This window comes from Malaclemys terrapin, chromosome 1, assembly GCF_027887155.1.
Source record: "Malaclemys terrapin pileata isolate rMalTer1 chromosome 1, rMalTer1.hap1, whole genome shotgun sequence".
Classification (NCBI taxonomy): Eukaryota; Metazoa; Chordata; order Testudines; family Emydidae; genus Malaclemys; species Malaclemys terrapin.
In genome coordinates this window covers 50,239,929-50,265,998 of record NC_071505.1, presented here as the reverse complement: position 1 = coordinate 50,265,998, position 26,070 = coordinate 50,239,929, and the positions used below count along the sequence as shown (strand labels likewise).

At 45.3% G+C, this 26,070-nt stretch overlaps 2 protein-coding genes across 9 annotated transcripts in view; one reads left to right on the top strand and one right to left on the bottom strand.

Moving 5' to 3' along the window:
* The window catches only part of DOCK4 (dedicator of cytokinesis 4), a 421,656-nt gene extending 413,763 nt beyond the window's left edge, over window positions 1-7,893 (bottom strand). For all 4 annotated transcript variants that reach the window (XM_054024160.1, XM_054024176.1, XM_054024169.1 and 1 more), the window contains exon 1: window positions 7,749-7,893. In XM_054024160.1, coding sequence (XP_053880135.1) covers window positions 7,749-7,785 — 37 coding nt within the window. In that variant the 5' untranslated portion in view covers window positions 7,786-7,893. The remainder of the gene's footprint in view (window positions 1-7,748) is intronic.
* Window positions 7,894-8,180: 287 nt separating this feature from the next.
* Window positions 8,181-26,070, top strand: part of ZNF277 (zinc finger protein 277) — a 79,468-nt gene continuing 61,578 nt past the window's right edge. For 3 of the 5 annotated variants that reach the window (XR_008444532.1, XM_054024138.1, XM_054024130.1), the window contains exon 1: window positions 8,181-8,258. Coding sequence is in view for 3 of the 5 variants with exons in the window: in XM_054024138.1 (XP_053880113.1) it covers window positions 8,216-8,258 (43 nt within the window). In the remaining 2 variants the exon portion in view is untranslated. Of the gene's footprint in view, window positions 8,325-11,536; window positions 11,697-26,070 lie in introns of all 5 variants that reach the window. The other 2 variants (XM_054024148.1, XM_054024121.1) reach the window with 2 other exon arrangements.

Genomic DNA, 26,070 nt, shown 5'->3' with positions numbered 1-26,070 from the left:
AATAAGGGGAACAATGTAACTCAGTGTATACATCAGAGCACAAAATTAAACAGATATTCTCCCCTCTACTCATTCACAGGTAACAATCTCAGGGGTTACATGAAACAAAGCAGGTAACAATTTTCAGACAGAAGTGTGATCTTTAAAGCGGACTGTGTTCTTCAACAACTGGAACAGAATGAGGAACATCCAGTCAGCCTCAGCAACTATTTTTCCTGACCCAGTCCAGGCTGTTTGTAGTAGAGTTAGGGCTTCTTCAAGAGCATAGTCTGCCTCTATTTCCATAGCAGCAATGATCACTTTCACTGCAAAAATTATATTTTATGTGGCCCCATTTTCTCAAGAAAAAACTGTTCACAAATTACAGGATCTGAGGGTACCTTTCCTTGTCCCTGATACTAGTCACTTAGCAGACTAATATTTGCAGCTCCCATATCCTTGGACAGTCTCCTCTGCAGCACCTGGAAGTAGGATCAGCACAATCTTCAAGTGAAGAGTTTCAGGTGGCCAAGACCCTAGAAACATCAGGTCCCTGCCTTCTCCTTCATTTGAAGAACTATAAATATATATTATTATGGAGAAACCCTATCTTCATGGAGCTCTAACTAGTTTAGCCCCTTCAATATTTTTCCCTTAGAGATCTGAAACAGTACCAGCTTGACATCGAAAGATCTGACACTGGTGTCAGATCAGTGTGGCACACCTTGGAGCTTTCATACACCATCCACATGTCTTTCAGTTGTTGATTATGCTTAGTTTCTGCTAACATCTATGTTTCCTAATGTTTCCCTAGGAAAGAGACTATAGGCAAAGAGGCTTCCAAGCTGCTTATGTGACCAAGGGGATAAAACATGATAAACTAGGGATTGAATTGCACAGTTTTTATGTGGTTAATATTGCTGTTGTCACCGATGTGGGAAACCAAAAGACACGAGTTGCCTAGAAGGAGAATAATTTCCCCAGCATGTGAAGATTTTTGATACCTGGGAATGTGGGAGGCAGAAATCACATGAAGGCAACCCCAGCAAAGTGAGGAAGAGCATACAGATAGAATGCTTTATTTAAAAAACCAAAACAAAAAAACCTTTCATTGATGCAGTCACATGCAAAGATAACTCATGTTAACAGTCACAAGAGAACACAATAAGAACTCCCAGACCAACAGAAAGGGAAACAAGACCCTCCCAGTTCAATCCTTCTCCACAGAAGAAGCCTGAATAAACAGACAGGCCTTGTAATGAGCCCAAATGATCAAAACGTTCTGGCTGTCAGACCCAGGGGGAGAAAGGGAAAAAAATTCCAGAGTTGAGAGCTCTACACTGAAAATACCTTGTCGTCCACTGCACAAATCTAAGAATTGTCGGCTCAAGTATTCCAGCTGATCTTAACTGTCAGACTGCCTCTTTCCTGAATTTTCCCTAATATACACAAGAACCCAAATCATGAAGGGCTTTAGAAACCAAAACAAACATTGAATTATAGTAAGAAATAAGTTGGAATTCAGTGCAGTAGGGAGATATATGTTCTATGCATAAAATACCAGATAGACAAAGACATGGATATCATGGTGAGAGCCACCTCTAATTAAGAGAGTTCACACCCTATTAGTCAGAAAAGGTGGGAGGAAATAATTGTAGCCACACCTGCTATCTGAACATCCAGAATTCAACAGGACCTACTACCAGAAAAGTAAGCATAATTTCAAGAAGGGAGTTAACCCAAGACAGTGGCAGAAGTGATATGTAACCCAGCATTACCTCACTCATATTTGGATTAAGCTTTAACCAGTTAGTTCCCATCCACGCCCGGGCACTGGAAAGTTCACCACTGGCACCGACCAGGTGCCATGAAACAGACAGAGCGTAATGTCATCCGTGTACACTGATTCCATGACTTTCCAGGACCCCTTCCACAGCTGCAGCAGCTGGTATGGCTGACCCCAGGGCCGCCCCAGCAGCTGCTCTGGTGGCCACAGGCAACTGGTCCTGGGCTCTGCCTCACAGCAGTGGTCCGGGAGCAGCAGCGACACGCCAGGACACCTCCACCCAGAGGAGCAGCAGCAACGGGGCCCCGGGATACCCCCCAGCTAGGGGTGGCAGGGCCCCGGTAAGCACTCTTCCCCCCCCACCCCCCGGAGCAGCAGCAGCAGGCCCAGGGATGCTCCCCCTCCTCCCAGGAGCAACAGCAGGGCCCTGGAACGGCCCCCACGCCCAGCAGGTAAGATTTAGTCATGGGTATTTTTAGTAAAAGTCATGGGCAGGTCACTGACCGTGACTTTTTGGTTATTGCCCGTGACCTGTCCGTGACTTTTACTAAAAATACCCATGATTAAATCATAGCCTTAATGATGAGCTATCACCCAATACTATTCTCTGGGTTGTTTTCAGGAGAGAAAGATGGAGGCACTCAAGCACAACTTCATCTATTCATACCAGGGCTTTAGATATGTCACAGACACTTTGGGGTTAACAGCAGGGCCGGATTAAGGCATAGGCAACCTCTGGCTCAACTACTGCTACAGGAGCCAGCCCCACAGTAGTGCTGCTTGTCCCACTGTACACTCAGGTTTGGCCGACTAGCCTCGTGTCATGACATGGAGTGGCAGGGCCAAAACTATTTGAATGGCATTGTGACCCCCATGCACCAGGTTGCAATGACACGCCCTCAATTTTGGCCCCGCTACCCTAGCCCTAGTCATGACAGAGGGTGGGTGGTGCCAAACCCGAACAGGCGGCGGGGGGGGGCAGTGCTTCTCCTCCTCATCGCTGCTGTGAGGCCAGATCCTGCACTAGTACCTCAGTCAGAACTTTGGAAGAGGAGTTGCAATGAGTGCCTACATGAGGGAGCTGGTCAGGAGAGGGGAGCCAGGGTTAGCCTAGGGCCCAGTGATCTGTTAATCTGGGTCTCATCAACAGTACTGAAGGCTGCTAAGCAATTCCAGAATCAGCACAGGTACCTAGGGTGAGATTTTCCAAAGGTGACTTTGATATTTAGCAACACAATTTCTATCATTTCAATGGGAGTTGTTTGGCTTAATCTCCTAGCCAGCTTGGAAAATCTCAACCCTCATCTTTGTCCTTCACCAATATCATGGGTTGAATATGTTTCTGAGCTGAAAAGTTTATTTAAGCTTGGATCGTAAAAAAAAAAAAAAAAGGTTTTAAATTCAGAAAGTTATGGGTTAAACTTAAATTTGACAGAGCATGCGTGCTGTAAGAATAATCCACTGGGCAACAGCCCTTTAGAAAATCCTGATGGGGCCAACAAATGAAGTGACATTAAGTGAGACGAAAATATTTTAAAAATGTAAATTGAGTTAAGGACATATCTGAAATTTGAGGTACTACCTGGATATAAGAATGAGGAATTCCGGTCATGGGTTTTATTTGTATACTGCCTTTGTTGTGTTAATTCTTTCATGCTATACTGAATGGTAGTTCAGTTCTCAGCTTTGCCATGGGCATACTACGTGATTTTCAACAAGTCACTTAACCCCCTAAGTTCCTCCCTTTATAAAATGGGGACATTCACCCTTTACACACTTTGTGAAGCACTGATTTATGGCTCAACAGCACAATAACATAAGTCCAAAGGGACTTGGCATTTATATCTGTACGAGTTTAAAAAGTGCACCATGCTATATCGAATGACTACAGTGTCTGGGTGAGCATGCTACTTGTAAGTTGTACACTGTGTTCAGATAGTCTTAATTTTTTTTCCAACTCTCCCCTCCTCTCTCACACACATGCCCCATAACTCCCCAGGTTAACATCAGCATTCAGTGACTAAATCAATATAAAATGACCATGTTCTAGAAAATGTAAGTATATTCTCAGATACAGAATTTATCAAACTAAAATGCTGACAGATCTGGCATTGTGCAGTATGTGGAATTATTTTTGGGGGGGGGGGGGGAAGGGAGTAAATCTATTATTTATATTTGGACTACTCATTTAGCAATCAACTGAACTTCTTTTTTCCTCTTTAAGCAGCATGTACAGAATAAGCAGTGCATTTTCTTTATTACAATTACAGGTCTCAGGTTTGCACCAACTAGTAAGAATTGGCTTTGAAAGATGCGCCTACTCACTGATCTATTGTGTGCGAAATAGCCATAGCTATATATTCTTGATCAAACCACTTCTGATACTTCTAGAGCCAATTATACAGTGTAGTTCATGAAAGTCCTATGGGATCCAACTCCATTTGTGATTTGTGTAAGATGTTTACCAGGCACGTCTACCACTTTCAGATATACTCACAAAAATTCCAAAATTGCACCTCTCCTACCTTCTCTTCAGACTCTCTATGCTAGGCTTTAAGTGTTATTTGTAACTGGACAATGTTCTTTTATTCAGTATTGCTATCAGTTCAGTTCTTTTATTGAGTACTGTTATCAGTCTGACACAGCAGCATGAGAAAACAGAAAAGAGTTTCCCTCCCTACACAAGAAAGAAATAAAGCTTCTTGAATGAAAAATATACTGCATGTATTGCATACATCTTCATCAAATAGCATGCTGGAGGACAACTTATTGCAGATTCCATATGAAGGCAGAACATGACAAAGATAAAGCTACCCCACACCAAACTGGGGGTAAACCTTAAGACAATGTCCAACTCTCAGCAGAAGATTAAGATTTTCTGCAAGTTTATACCTAGAACCTTTGCACCAAGGTTTACTATCACTCATAATGGACATGCTCCTAACCAAGTCAGTATGCAGCAGCCATTATTAGCTGAATTGAGAGTAAAGCAACCTGGTCAACGAAAAGGAATTAAAAAAAAAAAAAAACACACCTCTCTGCAGCTAGTTTCATAAACATAGAAGATGGGGAAGATTGTGTTACTCATGTATTAAATACTCCTTATAGTGAGAGTCAGGCTATGCAAGTGAGCAACAGCCACCTGGTTACCAGCAGTCCCTCAGTGCAACTAGGTGGCTGTTGCTTGGTTATTCATCCATTTTGGCATGCCACAGTAGAAGCGTGGATCGCACAGCATGTGCTGCAAAATTCAGATTGAAAATGCAGATGAGATTTGACGTTGATCTGAGCCCTGCGCACTCACACAAAGGATACATATGCTTGGTACAACTAATCAGGATTCTCAAGGGGATTTTATAATGTACCCATTTTACCAAGGCAGTTTAACATGCCAAAGTAACATAGAATAAATGTTCAGAAACATACCATTTCCTGTGACTGGAAAAGGAATAGTTTAAGCAAGTCTTTGAGGTAGGATATTAGATTTTGAATATATAAAATCATCTTCCTAAGAAGCTTGAGGAAATACACATAGGAGGATATTATATTATTTTCCCATATCCCACATCATCACTTTGTGTTGCAATTGCAGTTTAAGACAAATTTTTGTACTCAGAGTGCTGTTCTTGCAAGGATAAAGTTTATATAATGTAGATTGTAAAATACTATTCCCAAAGCAAGTGAAATGGTTTAATATTTCAGCAGTTTGTAATGATGATGCACAAACAGTGATGGGATGCTACTAGATGAGGAGTATTTTGGATAGACTTTTGGAGGCAAGTGAAAAAGAAACAAAGAACTGGTTATTATATATAAGCAGCAAAGGAAGCTTGAAGATCTTTATATTGGTTCTTGAGTAATCCAAAGGGGGTGGGGGGGAGAGAGGAAATGGGACACTTATTGAGATTACAAAGATACTTCTCCTGCAGTCACAAGATTTATGCCAACACTGGCATGCACAACTAGATGCTCTTGGTTAAGTACTCAAGCAAGTACAGAGTACTTGCTAGCACAGAAAAATTTAACTGAAGAATACTATTCAATTGTTCAGCAGCCACAGGCTAATTATTCAAATAATGGAGGGACTGATTTCGTTTTGGGTTTTATCAGTGGAGGGAGTAGATAAAAAAGCAGATTACTAATAATCATTTTTTCAGATTGTAAACAACAAAAAGGAAGCTATGCTTCAGCTGTGCAATATTCTTCTTCACTCAACAACAAAAATTGAGGGGAGTGCTGCAGCTTGAAATACTTGACTGGTAATATCCTACATGCCATTCCAGGAAATCCCAGAGTGGATTTTAAGCCTCTGCCCATCCTCATAAAGAAAGCAGACTGGAGGACTAATCGATATCTAGCAACCCAGCTGTGACCTGGCACATAAAGAAGTCAAGAAAATAAATTATAGAGCTCATGAATGGGATTTAACATTTGGAAAACAGCAACATCTGGGATCAACTCCAAATGGGACATAGTCACATTGAATGAGTCTTGGCTCCTCTACTAATTGTTAAACAGAGCGAGATTACACACACACACACACACAAAGACAACGTCTTTACGTTCCTCGTGGATTTTCCATAACATACACAACTCAATGTACAAATATAACCTGGATATACAGACAGTTTCTTGCAATGCCAATGATCTACGAAGCACCTCAGCTACGTTTGTGTGAAATGGCAGCTATTGTCCAGGTCGAGACATCAAAGCCGATCAAGTATTAGTGGTTTTAATAGATGGTGTCAAAAACTACAATGAGTCTCTTTAATCGCTTCATAAGTCAGTTTAATGGGCTCCAGAGTCCTGCCCTCAGGCGGAGCTGAACAAATAATAACCAAGTGCAAATGACTTCCACAAATGTCACTTTGTTTTGTTTTTACCAAAAACAAAAACAAAAAAAACCACACAAACAAAAATCCCAAACAACACACACTATATGAAAGATACATTTTTTCAACATTTATACAGTAAGCTTTTTTTTTTTAAATAAAAAGTGTTATAGATACAATAGTGGGTTATTTCCCAATCAAACTGCTAGGATTTCAAAATTGTTTTATTGTTGTTAGGGCTGTTTATATAGCTGGTAGGAAATCTTAGCCCTTCCAAAAAGTATCAGTGGGATCAGGCTGAATTCAGTAGTTGAAAAGGAAAATATGAGTTTTAAATATGCAACTAAGAGGAGGGGGCAGAGAAGGAGGGAAACGTTCCCTATTCTGTAACTGGGGCCAGGGGAGAAAAGAGATGAGAAAATCCAGATTCATCAGTCAAACATCTAACGTCCTTTGTTGTTCACCTTTTGAATAGGAAGATGCTATGCTGTCTCTCCTCCTCACAAACAGGACCTTGAACTTCAAATACTAAAACACATTTCCCTGTCTCTGTGTAATCCATTTCACAGCCAAACAAAACGTTAGCATTGGAAGTAAGCTACTGTCCTGATTAAACACCACACACACACAAACAGACAAAAACACATACAACTGCGGACTGGTGCCTGTCTCGAAAGATGGCAGTAGCTTAAACTGAGCGTGCCCGTTAAGCGGAATACCCATTTTTAAACAATTGTGTGATTTTCTCTCCCCCTCTCCTCCCTCCGGTGCTGAGGCTAGTGGGAAGAGGAGTCTCCCGACGGGGCTGTTTTACTAAGATGCTATTCAATCCTCACAGACTCTTTGCAGAGGTGATCAGGCTATAGGGAGACTTATGCTTTCCAACTGTGTTTTGTTCATAACCTCCCCCCACACACACACATTTTCAATCATTGCAGCTATTCATTGCACTGGGGAGAGGGAAGGGGTGTGATAACAGGGATCCACTCCCTCCCTCCCCACCTGACACATGAACCAACAGCGTCCGCTTGCAAACTCCTCGGACAACGGCAGAATCACAGGCATGTCCCCACCCGGGAGGGGTTACATTCTTATCGCCACCTGGACCAGCCCCACCACGGCAGGGCACCAGTGCCAGCGGCCCCACTCACCCACGCCGTATTTCTCGTGCTCTGTGGGGATCCACATGCTCACAGCGTGGTTTTGTCCCTCTCCGAACAATGAGAGCAGCGGCGGCCAGCGAGCCCCTCTGCCCAGCGCCGCCGCTGCCGCTGCTCGGCGGGGCTCAGACACGCTCCTCGGGCGCCAGCGGAGAAGTCATTGTTGTGATTGACTCAGCCCCGCTCCCACGCCGGCCACTCACAGCCGCCGCCCGCCTCCCCTGCCCTGCTGCATGCCGGGAAGCGTAGTTTCCCCGCGGAGTACAGCGGCGAGGGGTGGGGCCCAACCAAGGCCCTACCCCCTTCTGGAGTCCGCTTCCTTAGAGCGGAGAGACTGCGAGTCCCGATGAGCTCCGCGTTCTGAAGGCGGGGCCGGAGCCCTCAACGCTCTTTCCTATTGGTTCAGGCGCCGTTCCAATGCGCATACGTCATGCCAGGGTCCATCTGCCAACAGCGGCATGGCAGCTTCCTCAGGTGTTGGCGCTGCGGCCGACAGAGGCGGTGAGTGTGGTGCGCTCCAGCGTGTCGTGACGGGACCTCTTCTGTTCAAGCGTCCTGTCCCTTCTAGTGAGTCTAGGTGCTTACATGGAAAGCGTGGGTAGTACTGTAGCATACCCTTGTGGGGGGTCCCTCGGCCAAGTTAGACCTGAGCACTGTCCCCGAGCCTTATCATCATTACTTATTAATACTTCATCACAACACATTACAACGCTGGGCAATCAAAGAATATGAAAACAGCTGCAGTCTATCACACAACTGGCAATACATTGTTCAGAAAGTATGCCAGAGAATGGATGCTTAACTGAAAAGTACAGAAAAAAAATCGTTTCTAATGCCAAAATAGGTAATGTACATAGAAACCCTGCCAATGTTGATCTCGCTAACCATCTGCTGTATATTTAAGAAAACACACCATGAAAGGTAGATGCTAATAGAGTGAGAAGTCAGTAAGGTCAGAGCAGGCAGCTTTTAACCCATGTAGTAGAACGTACTATCTTTCAGAGCGGTAGCCGTGTTAGTCTGTATCAGCAAAACCAACGAGGAGTCCTTTTGGCACCTTAGAGACTAACAAATTTATTTGGGCATAAGCTTTTGTGGGCTAAAATCACTTTATCAGATGCATGGAGTGGAAAATACAATAAGGAAGTATAAATACACAGCATATGAAAAGATGGGAGTTGCCTTATCAAGTCGGGGGGGGGGGGGTCAGTGATAATGAGGCAATTCAATTCAGGTGGAAGAGGGCTAGTTTCAACAGTTGACAAGAAGGGGAATACCAAGGGAGCAAAAATCACTTTTGTAGTGCTAATGAGGCCAATGTAAGCAAGGCGGCCCATTTTAAACAGTTGACAAGAAGGTGTGAGTATCAGCAGGGGGAAATTAGTTTTTGTAGTTACCCATCCACTCCCAGTCTTTATTTAGGCCTAACTTGATAGTGTCCAGTTTGCAAATTAATTCCAGTTCTGCAGTTTCTTGTTGGAGTCTGTTTTTGAAGTTTTTTTGTTGAAGAATTGCCACTTTTAAGTCTGTCATTGAGTGTCCACAGAGATAGAAGTGTTCTCCTACTGGTTTTTGAATGTTATAATTCTTGATGTCTGATTTGTGTCCATTTATTCTTTTACATAGAGACTGTCCGGTTTGGCTAATGTACATGGCAGAGGGGCATATATCACTTTGGTAGTGATATATCACTATCTTTGTGGCTTTTGAACTTACACGTACCATTGCCAAGCTTATCCTCCACCTATCACAGCACATACAGCTTTTGTATATAGGCAAGCTATGTATCACATTATATATACTACTAATTAAAGCGATGCACTCCTCTTGTCCCCCTACACAAACTCAACCCCTAGTGTGGATGCACTTGTATTGGTTAAAAGGTGCATTATATCAATATAGTTATTCCTGCATAGGAAGGGGAATAAGCTATACTGCCCCTTTATACTGGTATAACTGCATCCACACTAGGAGTTGTTCCAATATAACTATTTGTGTGCGGGGAAAAAACATACCCCTAACCAAAATAGTTATATTGTTACAAAAACTGAATGTAGACCAGGCCTAAGAATCAGACAGCGCTCTGGTAAAAGGAAAGTTAGCCTGAAATCTCTGGTGTGGAAGAGGTCTAAAGCCACTTACCATACTGCAGAGTAAGTTTGTTCCCACTGGGGTTCGGAGATCTAACCTAGAATTTTTTTCTGTTTATTGTTAGTTCTTTTCTTGTGTTGAAGTCAAAGTATCCTAGCTCTTCCACTGAGTTGCTGTTTTGTTTTTAACAATGCTTTGTGTTCAGGACTTTCAGTCTTTCTTCACATCCTCTTAGCAGCAGGTGCACTACAATTTGTCTCTCTAAACCAGGGGTAGGCAACCTATGGCACGTGTGCTGAAGGCGGCACGCGAGCTGATTTTCAGTGGCACTCACACTGCCCGGATCCTGGCCACCGGTCAGGAGGGCTCTGCATTTTAATTTAATTTTAAATGAAGCTTCTTAAACATTTTAAAAACCTTATTTACTTTACATACAACAATAGTTTAGTTATATATTATAGACTTATAGAAAGAGACCTTCTAAAAACGGTAAAATGTATGACTGGCACGCGAAACCTTAAATTAAAGTGAATAAAGACTTGGCACACCACTTCTGAAAGGTTGCTGATCCCTGCTCTAAACATTCATAGGTATCAGTGAAAATAGCTTCTTCTGCCCAGTATAAAGAACCTGAGAACTATGACAGGACAACTGCACCTTTGACCCTCCCTGGTCTCTTTGAGTGTATCCCTACCTCCCCCAAGGTTTCAGGCCTTCAGCCATTACCTTTCTTGGAATGGAATCACACAGTTCTCCCACACTCAGATTGGGTCTAGGGCAGCAGTCACCTGCTATTCACTGTGGTTTCCTCAGCAAGTCTGATTTAGACTCAGATCTTGCCATTCTGTTCCTTCAATCGCAGCTGACTTTTCACCACCTTGAACTCATTCCTGAAACCCTTTCCACATCCTGCCACTACTCTCTTAGCATAATAGCTTGCTGATTTCTTTCAAGAGAAGATTGTCAAGATGAACATAAGAACAGCCATACTGGGTCAGACCAAAGGACCATCTAGCCCAGTATCCTGTCTTCTGACAGTGGCCAATGCCAGGTGTCCTTGAGGGAATGAACAGAATAGGTAATCATCAAGTGATCCTTTCCTTGTTGCTCATTCCCAGCTTCTAACAAACAGAGGCTAGGGACACCCATCCTGGTTAATAGCCATTGATGGACCTATCCTCCAGGAATTTATCTAGTTCTTTTTTGAACCCTGTTATAGTCTTGGCCTTCATAAAATCCTCTAGCAAAGAGTTCCAGAGATTAACTGTGCATTGTGTGAAGAAATACTTCCTTTTGTTTGTTTTAAACCTGCTGCCTACTAATTTCATTTGGTGACCCCTAATTCTTGTGTTTATAAGGAGGAGTAAATAACACTTCCTTATTTACTTTCTCCACATCAGTCATGATTTTATAGACCTCAATCATATTCCCTCCTTAGTCGTCTCTTTTCCAAGCAGAAAAGTTCTAGTCTTCTTCTCATACAGAAGCCGTTCCATACCCCTAATAATTTTTGTAGCCCTTTTCTAAACCTTTTCCAATTCCAATGTATCTTTTTTTGAGATGGGGCGACCACATCTTGAATATTGTGTGCAGATGTGGGCGTACCATGGATTTATATAGAGGAAATATGATATTTTCTGTCTTATTATCAATCCCTTTCTTAATGATTCCCAACATTCTGTTTTCAGCAGGGCTTTGGAGCTGACCCCGGAGCTGGAGCGCAGACCAGCTCCAGAGCAGTGAAGCTGCAGGTTTTTGCCTGGAGCTGGAGCGGAGCCGGAGCACAGCTCCAAAGCCCTGGTTTTTAGAGAACTATCCACAATGAGGCCAAGATCTCTTTCTTGAGAGGTAACAGCTAATTTAGAACACATTGTTTTATATGTGTAGTTGGGATTATGTTTTCCAATGTGCAATACGTTGGATTTATCAACACTGAATTTCATCTGCCGTTTTCTTGCCCAGTCACCTAGTTTTGAGAGAGCCTTTTGTAGCTCTTCACAGTCGGCCTGGGACTTAACTATCTTGAGTAGTTTTGTATCATCTGCAAATTTTGCCACCTCACTGTTTACCTCTTTTTCCAGATCATTTATGAACATGTTGAATAGGACGGCCCAGACCTATGGGGGACACCACTATTTACCTCTCTCCATTCTGAAAACGGACCATTTATTCCTTCCCTTTGTTTCCTGTCTTTTAATCAGTTACCAATTCCTGAGAGGACCTTTATGACAGCTTTTGACGACCTTCCCCCTCCCCTCCACTCTCCTTCCTTCTTGCTTTTTCTCCTTCCCATCCCAACTCTGTCCTCCTCCATGGTCACAGATGCAAATGTTTCCAATCTGTTCTCCTGTTCTAACCCCTCTACTTTGCCCAGTAACCCCATCTCATCTCCTGATCTCCTTTGAACCCATTCTCATTCCCTCCCTTACTCTTCTCATTACCCTCTCACTCTCCTCTGGCACTTCCTCTCACAATACAAACATGCTTTAGTATCACACACCTTTAAAGAACCTACCTTTGACCCCACTTGCCTCTTCAGCTACCACTCCATTTCCCTTTCATTTCTAAACTCATTGAACATGCTGTTTAGAATTGCTGTCTGGAGCTTCTCTACTCCACTTCCATTCTGCAACATGGCTTCTACCCCTTGCTCTCAACTAAGAACTCAACATACACATTGAAGTCACTAATGACCTCCTCTTAGCCAAATCTGAGAATCAGTCACAGGCTGGGCACTCCAGAAGGAAGCTCTGAGGACTCGAGGGTTGGTGTGTACCTATTGTTAACTTGTAAAGAGAGAGGAGGGCCTGCAGAAGCAAAGAAGCAATTGTTTGTGTTGCCAAAGGCTGGTGGATTTGGGGAATTGCCCCCCAGTAAGGACAGACAAGACTTCCTCATGCTAAGGGCAGGTGGTAGTGAGGTGTCTCAGAACCCTGGGTACTCCCAAGAAGCATCACACCATGATTCCTACAAAGGATTTGACTCTACTGCCACTGCTTATCATGCTGATCTATATTGTCTCATGTTTCCATGTATTCCCCTGTCAGTCTGCCTCTTGTCTATAGTCTTGTACTTAGCCTATGCCCCAAGGAGCCTACAGTCTATCCTTTTTTCTTAAGTGTTTGTGATCATGCTAATCATGACTAGCATAGTGGGGTCCTGAGCCAGGATTAAGGCCCGTAGGTGCTATGATAACGCAAATAATAATACACTGAGATTGGTAACTGGTAACCAAACTGCCTTCTTAAAGCAAACTATTTATGTAGAACTAATTGACTTGAGAAAACAGATCTTGAGAAGGGCTTTTTATCTGTTTAATGTTCTTTTGATCTCTTCATTCCAAGCATTGGCAGAACAGCTGTGTCACTTTGTTGGAGACAGGATATAGGATGCTCAAAGCTAATAGCTTCCCACACTTTCTTTCAAGTGCGTGCCTGAATGTTCTTATCTAGGATCACTGTGTTAGGTTCCTGCTTGTTCTTCTAATAACCCCCTTTTTCTTTATTCTTTTCCCACAAATCCTTTCACTTTTCTTATCCCAATCTCTTACCTTTCCTGATGCCCTTTATTCTTTCCCCTCTCTCTCTCTCCTCCCCCAATATTTTCCTTTTATGCCTCTTTTAAAACTGCTACACTTTCTCCTCCCTCAGTTGTCCCACCTGGGTTCAGCATTTCCTCTCTATTCCCTCCCTTCACACACACTTTCTGCCATTCCATGCACCTGCTTTGCTCTTCCTCCCCCCCCCCATCTTCTGCCACCTCCAGTTCCTATGTATCTCCCCACCATGGGCGGTGCATGACTCCTGCATCTGGGGAGGCTGGGTTAGAAGTGACAAAGGGGACGAGGTGGGCTCAGGTGCAGGCAGAGCAGGACTGGGGGGCAGACCAGTAATAGGGGTTAGTGGCCCAGAATGGGGTGGGTTGGGTAGGACAGAAACATCTATGCACTGGTCAGGGTGAGTGGGGACAACCTGGGGAGGAGCATTGGATGGGCAGTGGCTGAAATTTGGGGAAACTGCTACAGGTTTCTCCGCTTCTCCTCTTCTCTTTAGAAACCTCTAGCCCCCACTCCTGGGCTACACACTGTAGGCCCACTCTGACAACCCCTTCCTCCTCCCAGCAACCATCAGCCTTTCTGGCTGACAGTCTCACCTCACTTCCCCAAGGGTATGTCCACATTACGAAATTAGGTCGATTTAATAGAAGTCGATTTTTAGAAATCGATTTGATACAGTCGATTGTGTGTCCCCCCACTAAGCGCATTAAGTCGGCGGTATGCGTCCACAGTACCGAGGTTAGCGTCGACTTTCGGAGCGTTGCACTGTAGTAGCTATCCCACAGTTCCCGCAGTCTCCGCTGCCCATTGGTATTCTGGATTGAGCTCCCAATGGCTGATGGTGCAAAAACATTGTCACAAGTGGTTCTGGGTACATGTCATCAGGCCCCCCTCCCTCCCTCTGTGAAAGCAATGGCAAAAAATCGTTTCTTGCCTTTTTTCCTGGGTTACCCGTGCAGACTACATATCACGGCAAGCATGGAGCCTGCTCAGCTCACTGTCACCATATGTCTCCTGGGTGCTGCTAGCAGACACGGTACTGCAGTGCTACACAGCAGCATCCCCTGGCCTTGCCTAGCGGACGGCAGTCGGTGCAGTACGACTGCTAACTGTCGTTGTCGTCCCCCCATGGGTGCTCCTGGCCGAACTCAGTTAGGTTGTTCAGGGGCGCCTGGACAGACATGGGAATGACTCCAGGTCATTCTCTTCTTTAAGTTTCATCTAATGGAGTTTCTGTCCTGCCTGGAATATCATGCCATCTGGAGGCTTCTGCCTCAGGCTGCTCTCCCAGTCGGCAGCATCACGCGGTCGCACCTACCCCAGCCTACTCCTTGCTCCCATGGTTTATGAAGCCTGGACGGTAGTAAGAAGCAGCTCAACGATAGGCTGAGCAAGTGCATAATGGTGGTAGAATGTGCCTTTGGATGTTTAAAAGCTCGCTGGCGCAGTTTACTGACTCGGTTAGATATCAGTGAAACCAATATTCCCATCATTATTACTGCTTTCTGTGTACCCCACAATATCTGTGAGAATAAGGGGGAGACGTTTATGGCGGGATGGGAGGTTGAGGCAAATCGCCTGGCCGCTGATTACGCGCAGCCAGACACCAGGGCGGTTAGAAGAGCACAGCAAGGCGCGCTGTGCATCAGAGAAGCTTTGAAAACCAGTTTCATGACTGGCCAGGCTACGGTCTGAAAGTTCTGTTTGTTTCTCCTTGCTGAAAACCTGCCCGCTTGGTTCACTCTACTTCCCTGTAAGCCAACCGCCCTCCCCTCCTCCCTTTGATCTCCGCTTGCGGAGGCAATAAAGTAATTGTTGTTTCAAATTCATGCATTCTTTATTAATTTGTCACACAAATGGGGAGATAACTGCTACGGTAGCCCTGGAGGGGTGGGAGAGGAGGGAAGCACAGGGGTGGGGTAGTTGTAGGAGCACCCCCTAGAATAGCATGCAGCTCATCATAGAAGCGGCACTTCTGGGGATCTGACCCGGAGCAGCCGTTTGCCTCTCTGGTTCTTTGGTAGGCTTGCCTGAGCTCCTTAAGTTTCATGTGGCACTGCTGCGCGTCCCTGTTATAACCTCTGTCCTTCATGTCCTTGGAGATTTTTTTCAAATATTCTGGCATTTTGTCTTTTGGAACAGAGTTCGGATAGCACGGATTTGTTTCCCCGTACAGCAATCAGATGTAGAACCTCCTGTTCGGTCCATGCTGGAGCTCATTCAAAAATTCGCAGGGCTTCTCCTGTCTACCTGGCCAGTGCATCTGAGTTGAGAATTCTGTCCAGAGCGGTCACAATGGAGCACTCTGGGATAGCTCCTGGAGGCCAATACCGTTGAACTGCGTCCACACTACCCCAAATTCGACCCAGCAGGGTCGATTTCAGCGCTAATCCCCTCGTCGGGGAGGAGTACAGAAATCGATTTTAAGAGCCCTTTAAGTCGACAAAAATGTCTTCGTTGTGTGGACGGGTGCAGGGTTAAATCAATCTAACGCTGCTAAATTCGACCTAAACTCGTAGTGTAGACCAGGGCCAAGTCTCCCAACCCCTGTCAGCTTGTATCCTTCCAACCTGCTGCAGAGGGGTGCAAGGAGTGCTCCTTCCTCTCCCAGTGTGCGCAATGTGTGTGGGCGTAAGAAATAGTGACTTTTTTTCTCACTGGTGAGAAATTTACACAGGGAGCTGCATAAAGCATTGCAGCTATCCTGATGGGTCTTTGCCTTGGGCCCACAACGGTCACTTCTTTGTAAGGTCAATGGAACTCTGATGAATAACACCTGTTGATATGCAAACTAGACACAATCAACTCAGGATTGAATAAGGACTGGGAATGGCTGAGCCATTACAAACATTGAATCTATCTCCCCTTGTAAGTATTCTCACACTTCTTATCAAACTGTCTGTACTGGGCTATCTTGATTATCACTTCAAAAGTTTTTTTTCCTCTTACTTAATTGGCCTCTCAGAGTTGGTAAGACAACTCCCACCTGTTTATGCTCTCTGTATGTGTGTATATATATCTCCTCAATATTTATTCCACTCTATATGCATCCGAAGAAGTGGGCTGTAGTCCACGAAAGCTTACGCTCTAATAAATTTGTTAGTCTCTAAGGTGCCACAAGTACTCCTGTTCTTTTTGCGGATACAGACTAACACGGCTGCTACTCTGAAACCTGTTAGAAGGTGGAACATCTAGAGGACCCTAACCCATTGCCCTGTGCATTTGAATGCTGATGAATTTTAAATTGCTGTACCCAAAGTACCCCAAATGTCCTGTTAAAAGTCCTGTAACATCATAATTTACCCAGACTCCCGGTGAACACTCCAAATGCTCTTAGTTGTTTAAACCTCATTACTGATGCCATGTGGGATTCTAAGTAGAGCTCTGCACGGGACTATTTTTTTAAATCTCACTCTTGTCCTGCCCCACAATATCCATTCCCATCTGCTCCTGCATTGTTTCTTGCAATATTATCCCACTCTCACCAGCAAAAACCTTAGATTCCCCACAAATCCCACAAGAGAGACAGATTGGGCCATGCTACAAAAAAAAAAAAAAAAAAAAAAAAAAAATTAAAAAAAAAAGTTGGTTCATATATTTATATATTAATAAAAGTGGAATTGAAACACAATTTTACCACTAAAAGAATAAAACAAATCTTGCTTAAACCATGTGAAAAAAAACTTTAACTCCTGTTATAATAGACATCCAATCTTTCTATCCTCGCTTAAATTTAAGTATTAAAATCTTTATTTAAAAAAAAAAAAAAAAATTCTGCAATGTAAAGCAAGTTTTGTGACAGACTGATGAAAGATTTCATGTTTTCCTGCAAATTACTGCAGCCTGTGTTATTCCCCCACCTAATCCCGCCCTCCACAAAGTACATTTGTCTGCTCCAGCTATTATGGCGGTGGGTCCTGCAGAACCTGCAGGGCTCTAATCCTAAGCATCCAAAATACTGTTGATTCTCTGGGAACTTCTCTTGTTTCTCTGCCTACATCTCATTCAGTTTGAAGCATTTCCAAATTTGTACCTTTCTCAGCCTCCTTCCTGAGAAGGGAAACAGACCACTGCCCTCCTACCTATAGCCTTTGTCAGAACCTTTTGGGATACTGGTTTGGTACAGTGGTATAGGTTAACAATTATAAGCAACAACATTTAGTGATTGCGTTGAAATAAATTTACTAATTAACTTAAATCAGTGGTTCTCAAACTTTTGTACTGGTGACCCCTTTCACATAGCAAGCCTCTGAATGTGGCCCCCCTGTTATAAATTAAAAACACTTTTTTTATATATTTAACACCATATAAATGCTGGAATGCAAAGTGGGGTTTGGGGTGCAGGCTGACAGCTCGTGACCTCCCATATAATAACCTCACGATCCCCCTGAGGGGTCCCGACCCCCAGTTTGAGAATCCCGCCTTAAATACAGTAGGCTGTATATTATTAAAGTAATATAATTACAAAAACGGACCTTTAAAAATATTGCACTTTCTTTATATTAAACTAGTTCATATATTTAAAAAAAGCCTTTTAAAATTATTTATAGGAATCTAGTAACATTTTCTTAAGTTATTACCTGCTGAACACATTGACCTTTATAGAGGATTGAAAACAGGTTTAATACAGTGGAAACTGATTGGTTTAACAAATCCCTTTTCTATGTGGAGTTGTCAAAATACCAGCAGCATCCTCTTAAATAAATGTTTGTTACAGTAACACAGTGGTTCCCAAACTGGGGTTCGTGAAATGTTACAGGGGGTTCTTGGGGGAAAAAAATCCCTAATGGCGGACAGAGCTGTCCCTGGGGACCCCGGGCAGCATGAGGCCAGCAGCCTGGAGCCCCTGAGCTTCCAAGAGCTAAGTAGATCAAAGCAAGCCTATCTATCACACTGAGGAGATTTAAACTTCAAGACTCCTTATAAGAAATGGAAAGGGAGGTGGATATTTTTTGCTGATTTTATAATTAAATAGGCAGCTAGTATTGTTTTTAAAATTATTATGAAGAACAAGTTTAAGCTTTGTTGTAACGTGCGTTGTTTGCCTGGACTGCTCAAGACCTGAATGCTTGTGGAAGGAGGAACTCTTTGAGTTGGCTTCTTAAATACCTTCATGCTGTTTCACATCTGATACTCCTTGATGAAACATAGGAGCCTTTTTTTATAACAGGCTTATTCAAAGTGATACAAGCTACGAAAGTGAGATCTTGGAAGAGTGTTGCCGTTTTCATAATGTAATAAAAATACTGTAATGATAAAGAATAATTAATAATAGTGTGGAATAAGCATGTGATAAAAATAAATGTTATATTTCCAAGATCACTGCTTTTATAATTTATACTCAGATAAAGGAGAAAATCCCTGGAAATATTCATTTTTAGAAGGGGGTTTGCGAAACTGGACAGTTTAGTGAAAGGGGTTCACAGGTTGTTAAAATTTGGGAACCACTGCAGTAACAGAATTTTAGTGCAACAAGGCTAGTTTACATTCTTCCACAGTGTGTTTTCTGTATAACTGAGTGACAGGAGAACATCATGAGACTAAATATTTCAATAGAATATATAATAGATTATTTTACTTTGTGAAACAAGTCTGTATTGTCTATGATCCCACCATAATTCTACAGATAATTGTATAGCATGAATGTGTGTTGTATCTGCTCTGATGACATGCCTGTATAAAACAATGGGGGATCTCCTCGAGCCTTAGCATGTATGCCTATCTCCCATTAATGTTAGGCATAGACTGTTATGTTCTGTGAAAAAGCCAATTGAGGCCAAACAGTTTGAAAGCTCTGGGAATTTGAAGTTATAACCATAGCTTAAAAAATAAACTGTAAGTCAACTATCCTTCTAAATATAATATCTTAAATATCTATTAATGGACCAGTCTGGGGCATTCTTATTTACTTATTAGTGATTCAGTTGCTTCAGGTCTTCACTTCACTTCTGTTACCTACCATACAGTTGTTTCTGAGCAATAAGGAGAGCAGGGTTACTAGGTGTCTGGTTTTTGACCAGAACACCTGGTTGAAAAGGGATCCTGGCGACTCCGGTCAGCACTGCTGACCGGGCCGTTAAAAGTCCAGTTGGCAGCGCAGCAGGGCTGGCAGGCTCCTTGCCCAGCTCCACACAGCTCCCAGGAAGCGGCCAGCATGTCTTACTCCTACGTGAAGGGGCGGCCAGGGATGCTCCGCATGCTCCCCCCACCCACAGGTGTCACCCTGGAAACCGTGGCCAATGGGAGCTGTGGGGGCGGCACCTCTGGGCGGGGGCAGCATGCGGTGCATCCCTGGCCATGCCTCTGTCTAGGAGATTGAAGGATATGTCGCTGTTTCCCAGGAGCCACCTGAGTCAGCACTGCCTGGAGCCCACACTCTGAACCACCTCCTGCACCCCAACCCCTGCCTCAGTTCGGAACCCCCTCCCACATCCAAACTCACTCCCGGAGTCCACACCTTCTCCCGCACGCCTGCCCCAGCCCCCTCCTGCACTCCAAAGCACTCATCCCTGGCCCCACATGAGAGCCCACACTCCCTCTTGCACCCCAACCCCCTGCCCCAGCCCAGTGAAAATGAGTGAGTGAGGGTGTGGGAGAGCGAGTGATGGAGGAAGAGGGGGTGGATTAAGCAGGGATGGGGCCTTAGAGAAGGGGCAGGGCGGGGACCTCTGGGAAGGTGTGGGGCGAGGCAAGAGTGTTCGGTTTTCTGCAATTAAAAAGTTGGCAACCCTAAAGGAGAGAGAATCTGTCCTGGATATTTTTCAAATTATAGGCTGCTGATTCATGTGTGATCTAAGTGCACTAAACTGAATCAGTAATAGCTAACAATATGTATTCTTCCTAACTTTTAGTAGAATTCTCTCTCATTACTTACATAAATGGACAGGCCTAAAGATGTTAATTATCCAAAAAAACCTCTTTTTAAAAAGAAATTTTTTTAAAAATCCAGAAAATGTTTTTTTGGGGAGGGGTCTTTTTAAAGATTGTGTGTGGGTTTTTTTACATGTAATATAGGAACTTTTTTATGGTGGATTCACAAAACACACTTTCAACCTTACTCCTTATTTAATGGGTTTTTTTGTTTGGGAATTTTCCAGTTTTTTGAGTGAACACCAAAAACGTAAATTTGGTTGGGATCTAAGGGATCCAGATATAAATGATGATATGTTATGAGATCTATTAAAAATGAGTTTTTCTCCTTCTGCAAGTCTATATGATGTGGAAGTGAGAGGGAAGTTATATTTGGTTGGGACTGGTATACAGTGGGGAGAGAGGGGACAAGGACTTTTATCTCATGGAAAACATTAAATGCTTAAAACCTGAGATCTGGGAAGATTAAAATACTGCATTCTACTACTTTAAGGCAGGCATGCCTCTGTTGGGAGCTGGTCTTGTACTTCTGCACAGTATCCCTTTGAAGTCAGTGGAGCTCATATGTGAGTAAGGGTCCATGTTTATGGGGCGTGTTTTTCTTTTGTTTCTGGGGAGGGGGAGGGGAAGGGGGGAGAAAGGATTAGCACCTCAAGCAATAATATGTTCATTCATTATAACCAGTTGAGAGTGAAATATATACTATCCCCAGTAACAATGATTACAGTTATAATAGTTTGAATTAGTCAATAGTTTGAGTAGTAATACTGTGCTACATAATTTGTAATAACAAAAGCTCCGGTTTTTCTGCATGGTAACACAAAGCATCAGTTCTTGAAAGGCACAAAACTTCTAAAAGATTTTGTCTGCAATAACAGTAGGTACATAGACCTATACAAAGTGCTATATAAGAATGTACAAAGCCTTCTGCCAGTAATGCACTCCGCCAGTTATGCGATACTGTATCATGCAGGGAAACTTTCCTGACCCAGCTTGTGATCACTTTATGCCCTGAAGTATAAAGAAAAACACTTGTACTATAGAATCGCAACAATCCTCACCCCTGTTAATTCATATACAAAATAAAAGTGATCTCGCACCACATTTTATCAAAGATTTAATAGGATAGGGCTATAATGAGGTCTCACATTAATACTTCATTGCTGTTACAAAATCTGCTACAGTTATGAAAGCTAAAGTATACTTGTGAAGTAAATGAATGAACTACACTCTGCATTATGCTTGGGTATTTTTAATTGGCGTTGTTCACTAGAATGGGCTCTAGCTCATTAGTATGAAACAGTGATGCTCATCTTTAAATGTTAGAGCTAGAGGAGGTACAGTAGTTGGAGATCATGTCTGATCACGGATACTGGAGTATAGTTTTCTAATCTATAATTCTTCTTTGAGTGCTTGTGTAACCCACACACCTCCTGCGTGTGGTATTCTATCCCATCTCGTGGGCACTGAGACCACTTAAAGAGAGAGATAAAATGAGTCTGCTCTACAGCCTTAACTAACAGCCAGTTGGCTTTTAGCTCATGCGGTAGAGGCTTATGCACTAAGTTCCAAAGGTCCCCGGTTCAATCCTGCCTGCTGACGACCGGGGTCTGTTGGCATTACACTTACACATGTCAATTCCATTCTAGGTGGGCACACCCACATGTGTGGTCACTGGAGATTTTTGCCTTAGCGGTACTCATAGGGTTGGTACCTCTGGAGTGCCATGCTCATGCCACGGTATATCAGGCACCAGCGGCCCTCTGCCCTCTCCGTTCCTTTTTACCGTCCATGGTGATTGGTCGGAGCATCTTCCTTTGGTAAGCAAGAGCTAGTGGCTTTTTTTTCTCTTATGAACTTCATGCCTTGGGCCTTTGTACATAGTTTGTATATAATAGTGGTTAAGTAGTTGTTAAATAGCAGTTAAATATTTGTTTGTTAATAGTTAGGGTCCCATGTGGACTTTGCCCCCGGGGGGGGGGGGGGGCATGCCCCAGTCTTGCAGGTTTAAGCCCTGCTCAGACTGCAACAGGGCTATGCCTGTGAGTGACCCCCATAGCAGATGTCTTAAGTGCTTGGGGGAGTCGCACGTTAAGGATCAGTGCCAGATTTGTAAGACCTTTCGGCCCCACACCGAGAAGGAGCGGGATATCTGCCTCAAGGTCTCCTAATGGAGTCTGCCTTCCTCCTGGCTTCCGAGCCGTCCAGACAGTTCTCGCCGAGTGCTTCGGTCTCTGTGTGCAGTGCGCCACTGGCACTTGGCTCCTCCTGGCATTGTTTGACGTCGTCGGTGCTAAAGAAGAAAGCTAAGAAGCGCTCTCCGTCACCAAGCAACATGGCCCAAGAATCATCGACCAAAGGACCCAGGCCTGGCTGCCAGGTTACTCTGGAGGCACGTAATCGTGCCTCCCCGGTTGGGGCCCCCAGCCCTCTTAAAGGTATGCCACTGACTCCTGGGAGCAGTATGGGACCCACACCCCTGCCTGCATCATCATCTTCCCAGGCTCCCCAGGCACCGAGAGAGCACAGTTCTCCACCAGCTCCGTTGATGACTCCGGTGATGGAGAACTTGGCTATGGCTCCCCAAGAGGGAAAGCCAGCCTCTAAGACCCCTCAAGGGGCAGGGGAACACTGCCGGTCGCCTGACAGGAGGCGACGATCCTCTCTGCCGCGTTGAGGATCCAAGGACAAGTCCAAGATGCGTCATCGGTCGCCCAGACCAAGTCAAGGTTCCTTCGGCATTACTCACCAGTATGGGGTCGGCACTCCCCACACTACTCCTGGCACCACTCATCCTCTCGTCAGTCATCCTCCAGACATCAGTCCCAATCGACGGCTCAGTGGGAGCGTTCCCCGTCTCAGCACTGGTACTGCTCTCCCCAGTACCGACACCAGTCTCCCACATCTGGTCAGTGATCACCGATAGCCACGAGCAGCAAACAGACACGGTCATCAATGGTCCCTTCCCGGTCACCAGAAGGTGATTCCTCCAGCACAGAGGGCCAGTTGAGACCACCGCCCAGGTCCCATCGGCGAGATTGGGTGCCAGAACCTGCACTGTCATCTGCGGCACTGCAGTGGCATCACAGCCAGCGCAGTGGCCTTATTGGAGCATGTAGGATGTACCAGTCATGATGATGCCCCCTTCTTAGCGTGATCAGATATCCTTGATTGCTGTGTCAGAGCACCGACCGGTGGCACTGGGCTCGGTGCTGGGGGCCTGTTCGGAGACCAGAGTGGAGGAACTTGTGCCCACCCTGAAGCCTCCATCCCTGGCGGCAGTTGATGCCCCGGGACCTCCCCCAGCAGTTCAATCTTCCTCCTCGTCCCCGAACGAAGCAATCGTGGGACCTTGGAGGGCTAGGCCCATGGATGACTTAAGGGAGCATCAAGCCCTACTTCGGCATGTGGCCGAGAACTTGGGGCTGAAGGTGCAGGAGATGGCAGAGCAAGAGGACACCCTTTTCAATAGCGTCTATGCCCACCCAGGTCGCCCTGCCTGTGCATAAAGGGGTTCTCAAGATAGCCTAGGCCCTGTGGCAAACCCCCCTCCTCCATTCCTCCCACCTCGAAATAGGCCTAGAAAAAGTATTTAATTCTGGCCAAGGCTTTTGAATACCTTTATACTCACTCGTCCCCAGGCTCACTGGGTGTGTGTGCGGCCAACGAGAAGGACAAACAGGGTCACACCTCCTTGACTCCTAAGAAGAAAGATGCCAAAAGGCTCGATCTATTTGAGAGAGAGATTTATTCTTCCGCCAGCTTACAATTTTGGGTGGCGAACTATCAAGCCTTGTTGGGCAGATATAACTTGAACCTCTGGGATGGTCTTAAAAAGTTCCAGGAGTCCCTCCTGCAGGGTCTACCCAAGAGTTCGGCAGCCTGGTGGAGGAGGGTACTGCAGCAGCCAGATGCTGCCTGCAGATGGCCTGGGATGTGGTGGACTCGATGGCTCGGGTGGTCGCAGCAACAGTTGTGATGCCGTGCCGCGCCTGGTTCCAAATGATGGGCCTCTCCCAGTAAATGCAGAGTCCATTCAAAACCTCCCTTTCGACAGGGTTGGTCTTTTCTCTGAGCAGATGGACGCCATGCTACGTGGGTTGAAGCACACTAGAGCCACCCTTCGCTGGTTGGTCATGCACATGCCACAATCTGCTAGAAAGCCCTTCCGGCCACTCTCGCCACAAAGACCCTGGCAACCTTTCAGGGCTCTGCAAGAAGAAGGGACACGAGTTTTAGTCATTGACGCCCTTCTTCCTCCCACTCACTTGTGCAACCTGGGCCCACCAAACATCTAGGGGGCCAAAAGCGCTGATTTTGAGGGTGTGCCCGAGAGCGATGCCCCAGTTAGCCACCTGGATCCTTCCCACCTTTTTCCTCAACCGTCTCTCTCCCTACTGCTCGGTCAGGTCACGGCTTACATCGGACTGCTGGGTTCTGGACGTAATAGTTAGGGGCTATACCCTGCAATTTTTGGCTGCCCCTCCCTCCCACCCCCCATCTCCCTGTCCCTCTTCAGGGACCCTTCTCAGGAGCAACTCCTCGTTCAGGAGGTCAAAAAGCTCCTGGACTTGGGGGCAGTGGAAGAGGTTCCTTGGGACATGGAAGGGAGAGGATTCTACTCCCACTACTTCCTAATCCCAAAGGCCAAAGGGGGCCTCAACAAGTCTCTCAAGAAGTTGAAGTTTTGCATAGTCTCCCTGGCCTCCATCATCCCTTCCTTGGATCCGGGAGATTGGTATGCCACTCTCAACTCAAAGGACGCTTACTTTCACATCTCCATATTCCTGGGACCCAGGAGTTTCCTGCTTTTCATAGTGACCAGGCACCACTTCAGTTCCTGGCGCTGCCCTTTGGCCTGTCCTCGGCTCCCAGAGTGTTTACGGAATGCATGGCGGGGGTGGCGGCTTACCTGAGACATCGAGGGGTCAGGATCTTCCCATATCTCAATGACAGGCTCATCAAGGGCATGTCCCCAGGGCAGGTGCAAAGGAGCCTCGATCTGGGTGCATTTCACCTGCAGCGACCTGGGCCTGCTTATAAATACAGAAAAGTCCACACTAATGCCAGTCCAACACATAGAGTTTATCTGAGTGGTTCTCGACTTCTTGCAGGCCAGGGCCTTTCTTCCAGAAGCACGTTTTTGGGCCATGTCGGACCTGATCTCCCACATAAATAGCCACCCAGTTACCATGGCACACGTGTGCCTTCAACTGATGGGCCACATGCACGTATATGGTCAGTCATGCTCGACTTCATCTGCGGCCTCTGCAAATGTGTCTGGCCTCGGTCTGTATCCCCAAGAGGCATGCCCTGGACCGAGTGGTCACGGTGCCGAGCCACGTCCTCTCGTTGCTGGCCTGGTGGCTGGATTCCAACTCGGTGCTGCAAGGAGTTCCCTTCATGTCCCCATCCCCATCGCTTACCCTGGTCTCAGATGCGTTGGATCTGGGCTGAGGAGCCCACTTCGGTGAGCTCAGCACTCAGGGCCAGTGGTTTCAACATGACTTAGCCCTTCGTATCAATGTCAGGGAGCTCAGAGCGGTTTACCTGGCCTGACAGGTGTTTTTGCCCACCTGGAAGGCAAGGTGGTGTAGGTCCTGATGGACAATACCGCCATGATGTATTCTGTGTGTGAGAGAGAGAGAGAGACAGACAGAGATTGTGTGCGCTGGAGAAGTCTCTGAGAGACCATGCGCTGTCTCTTTAAGGTAAAGGCACTCACTCACTGCCCAGAACAGTGTTCAGACCTCATAGTTTTGGGGCTGTCCCCTCTCTCCTGCTGAGGTACAGGGG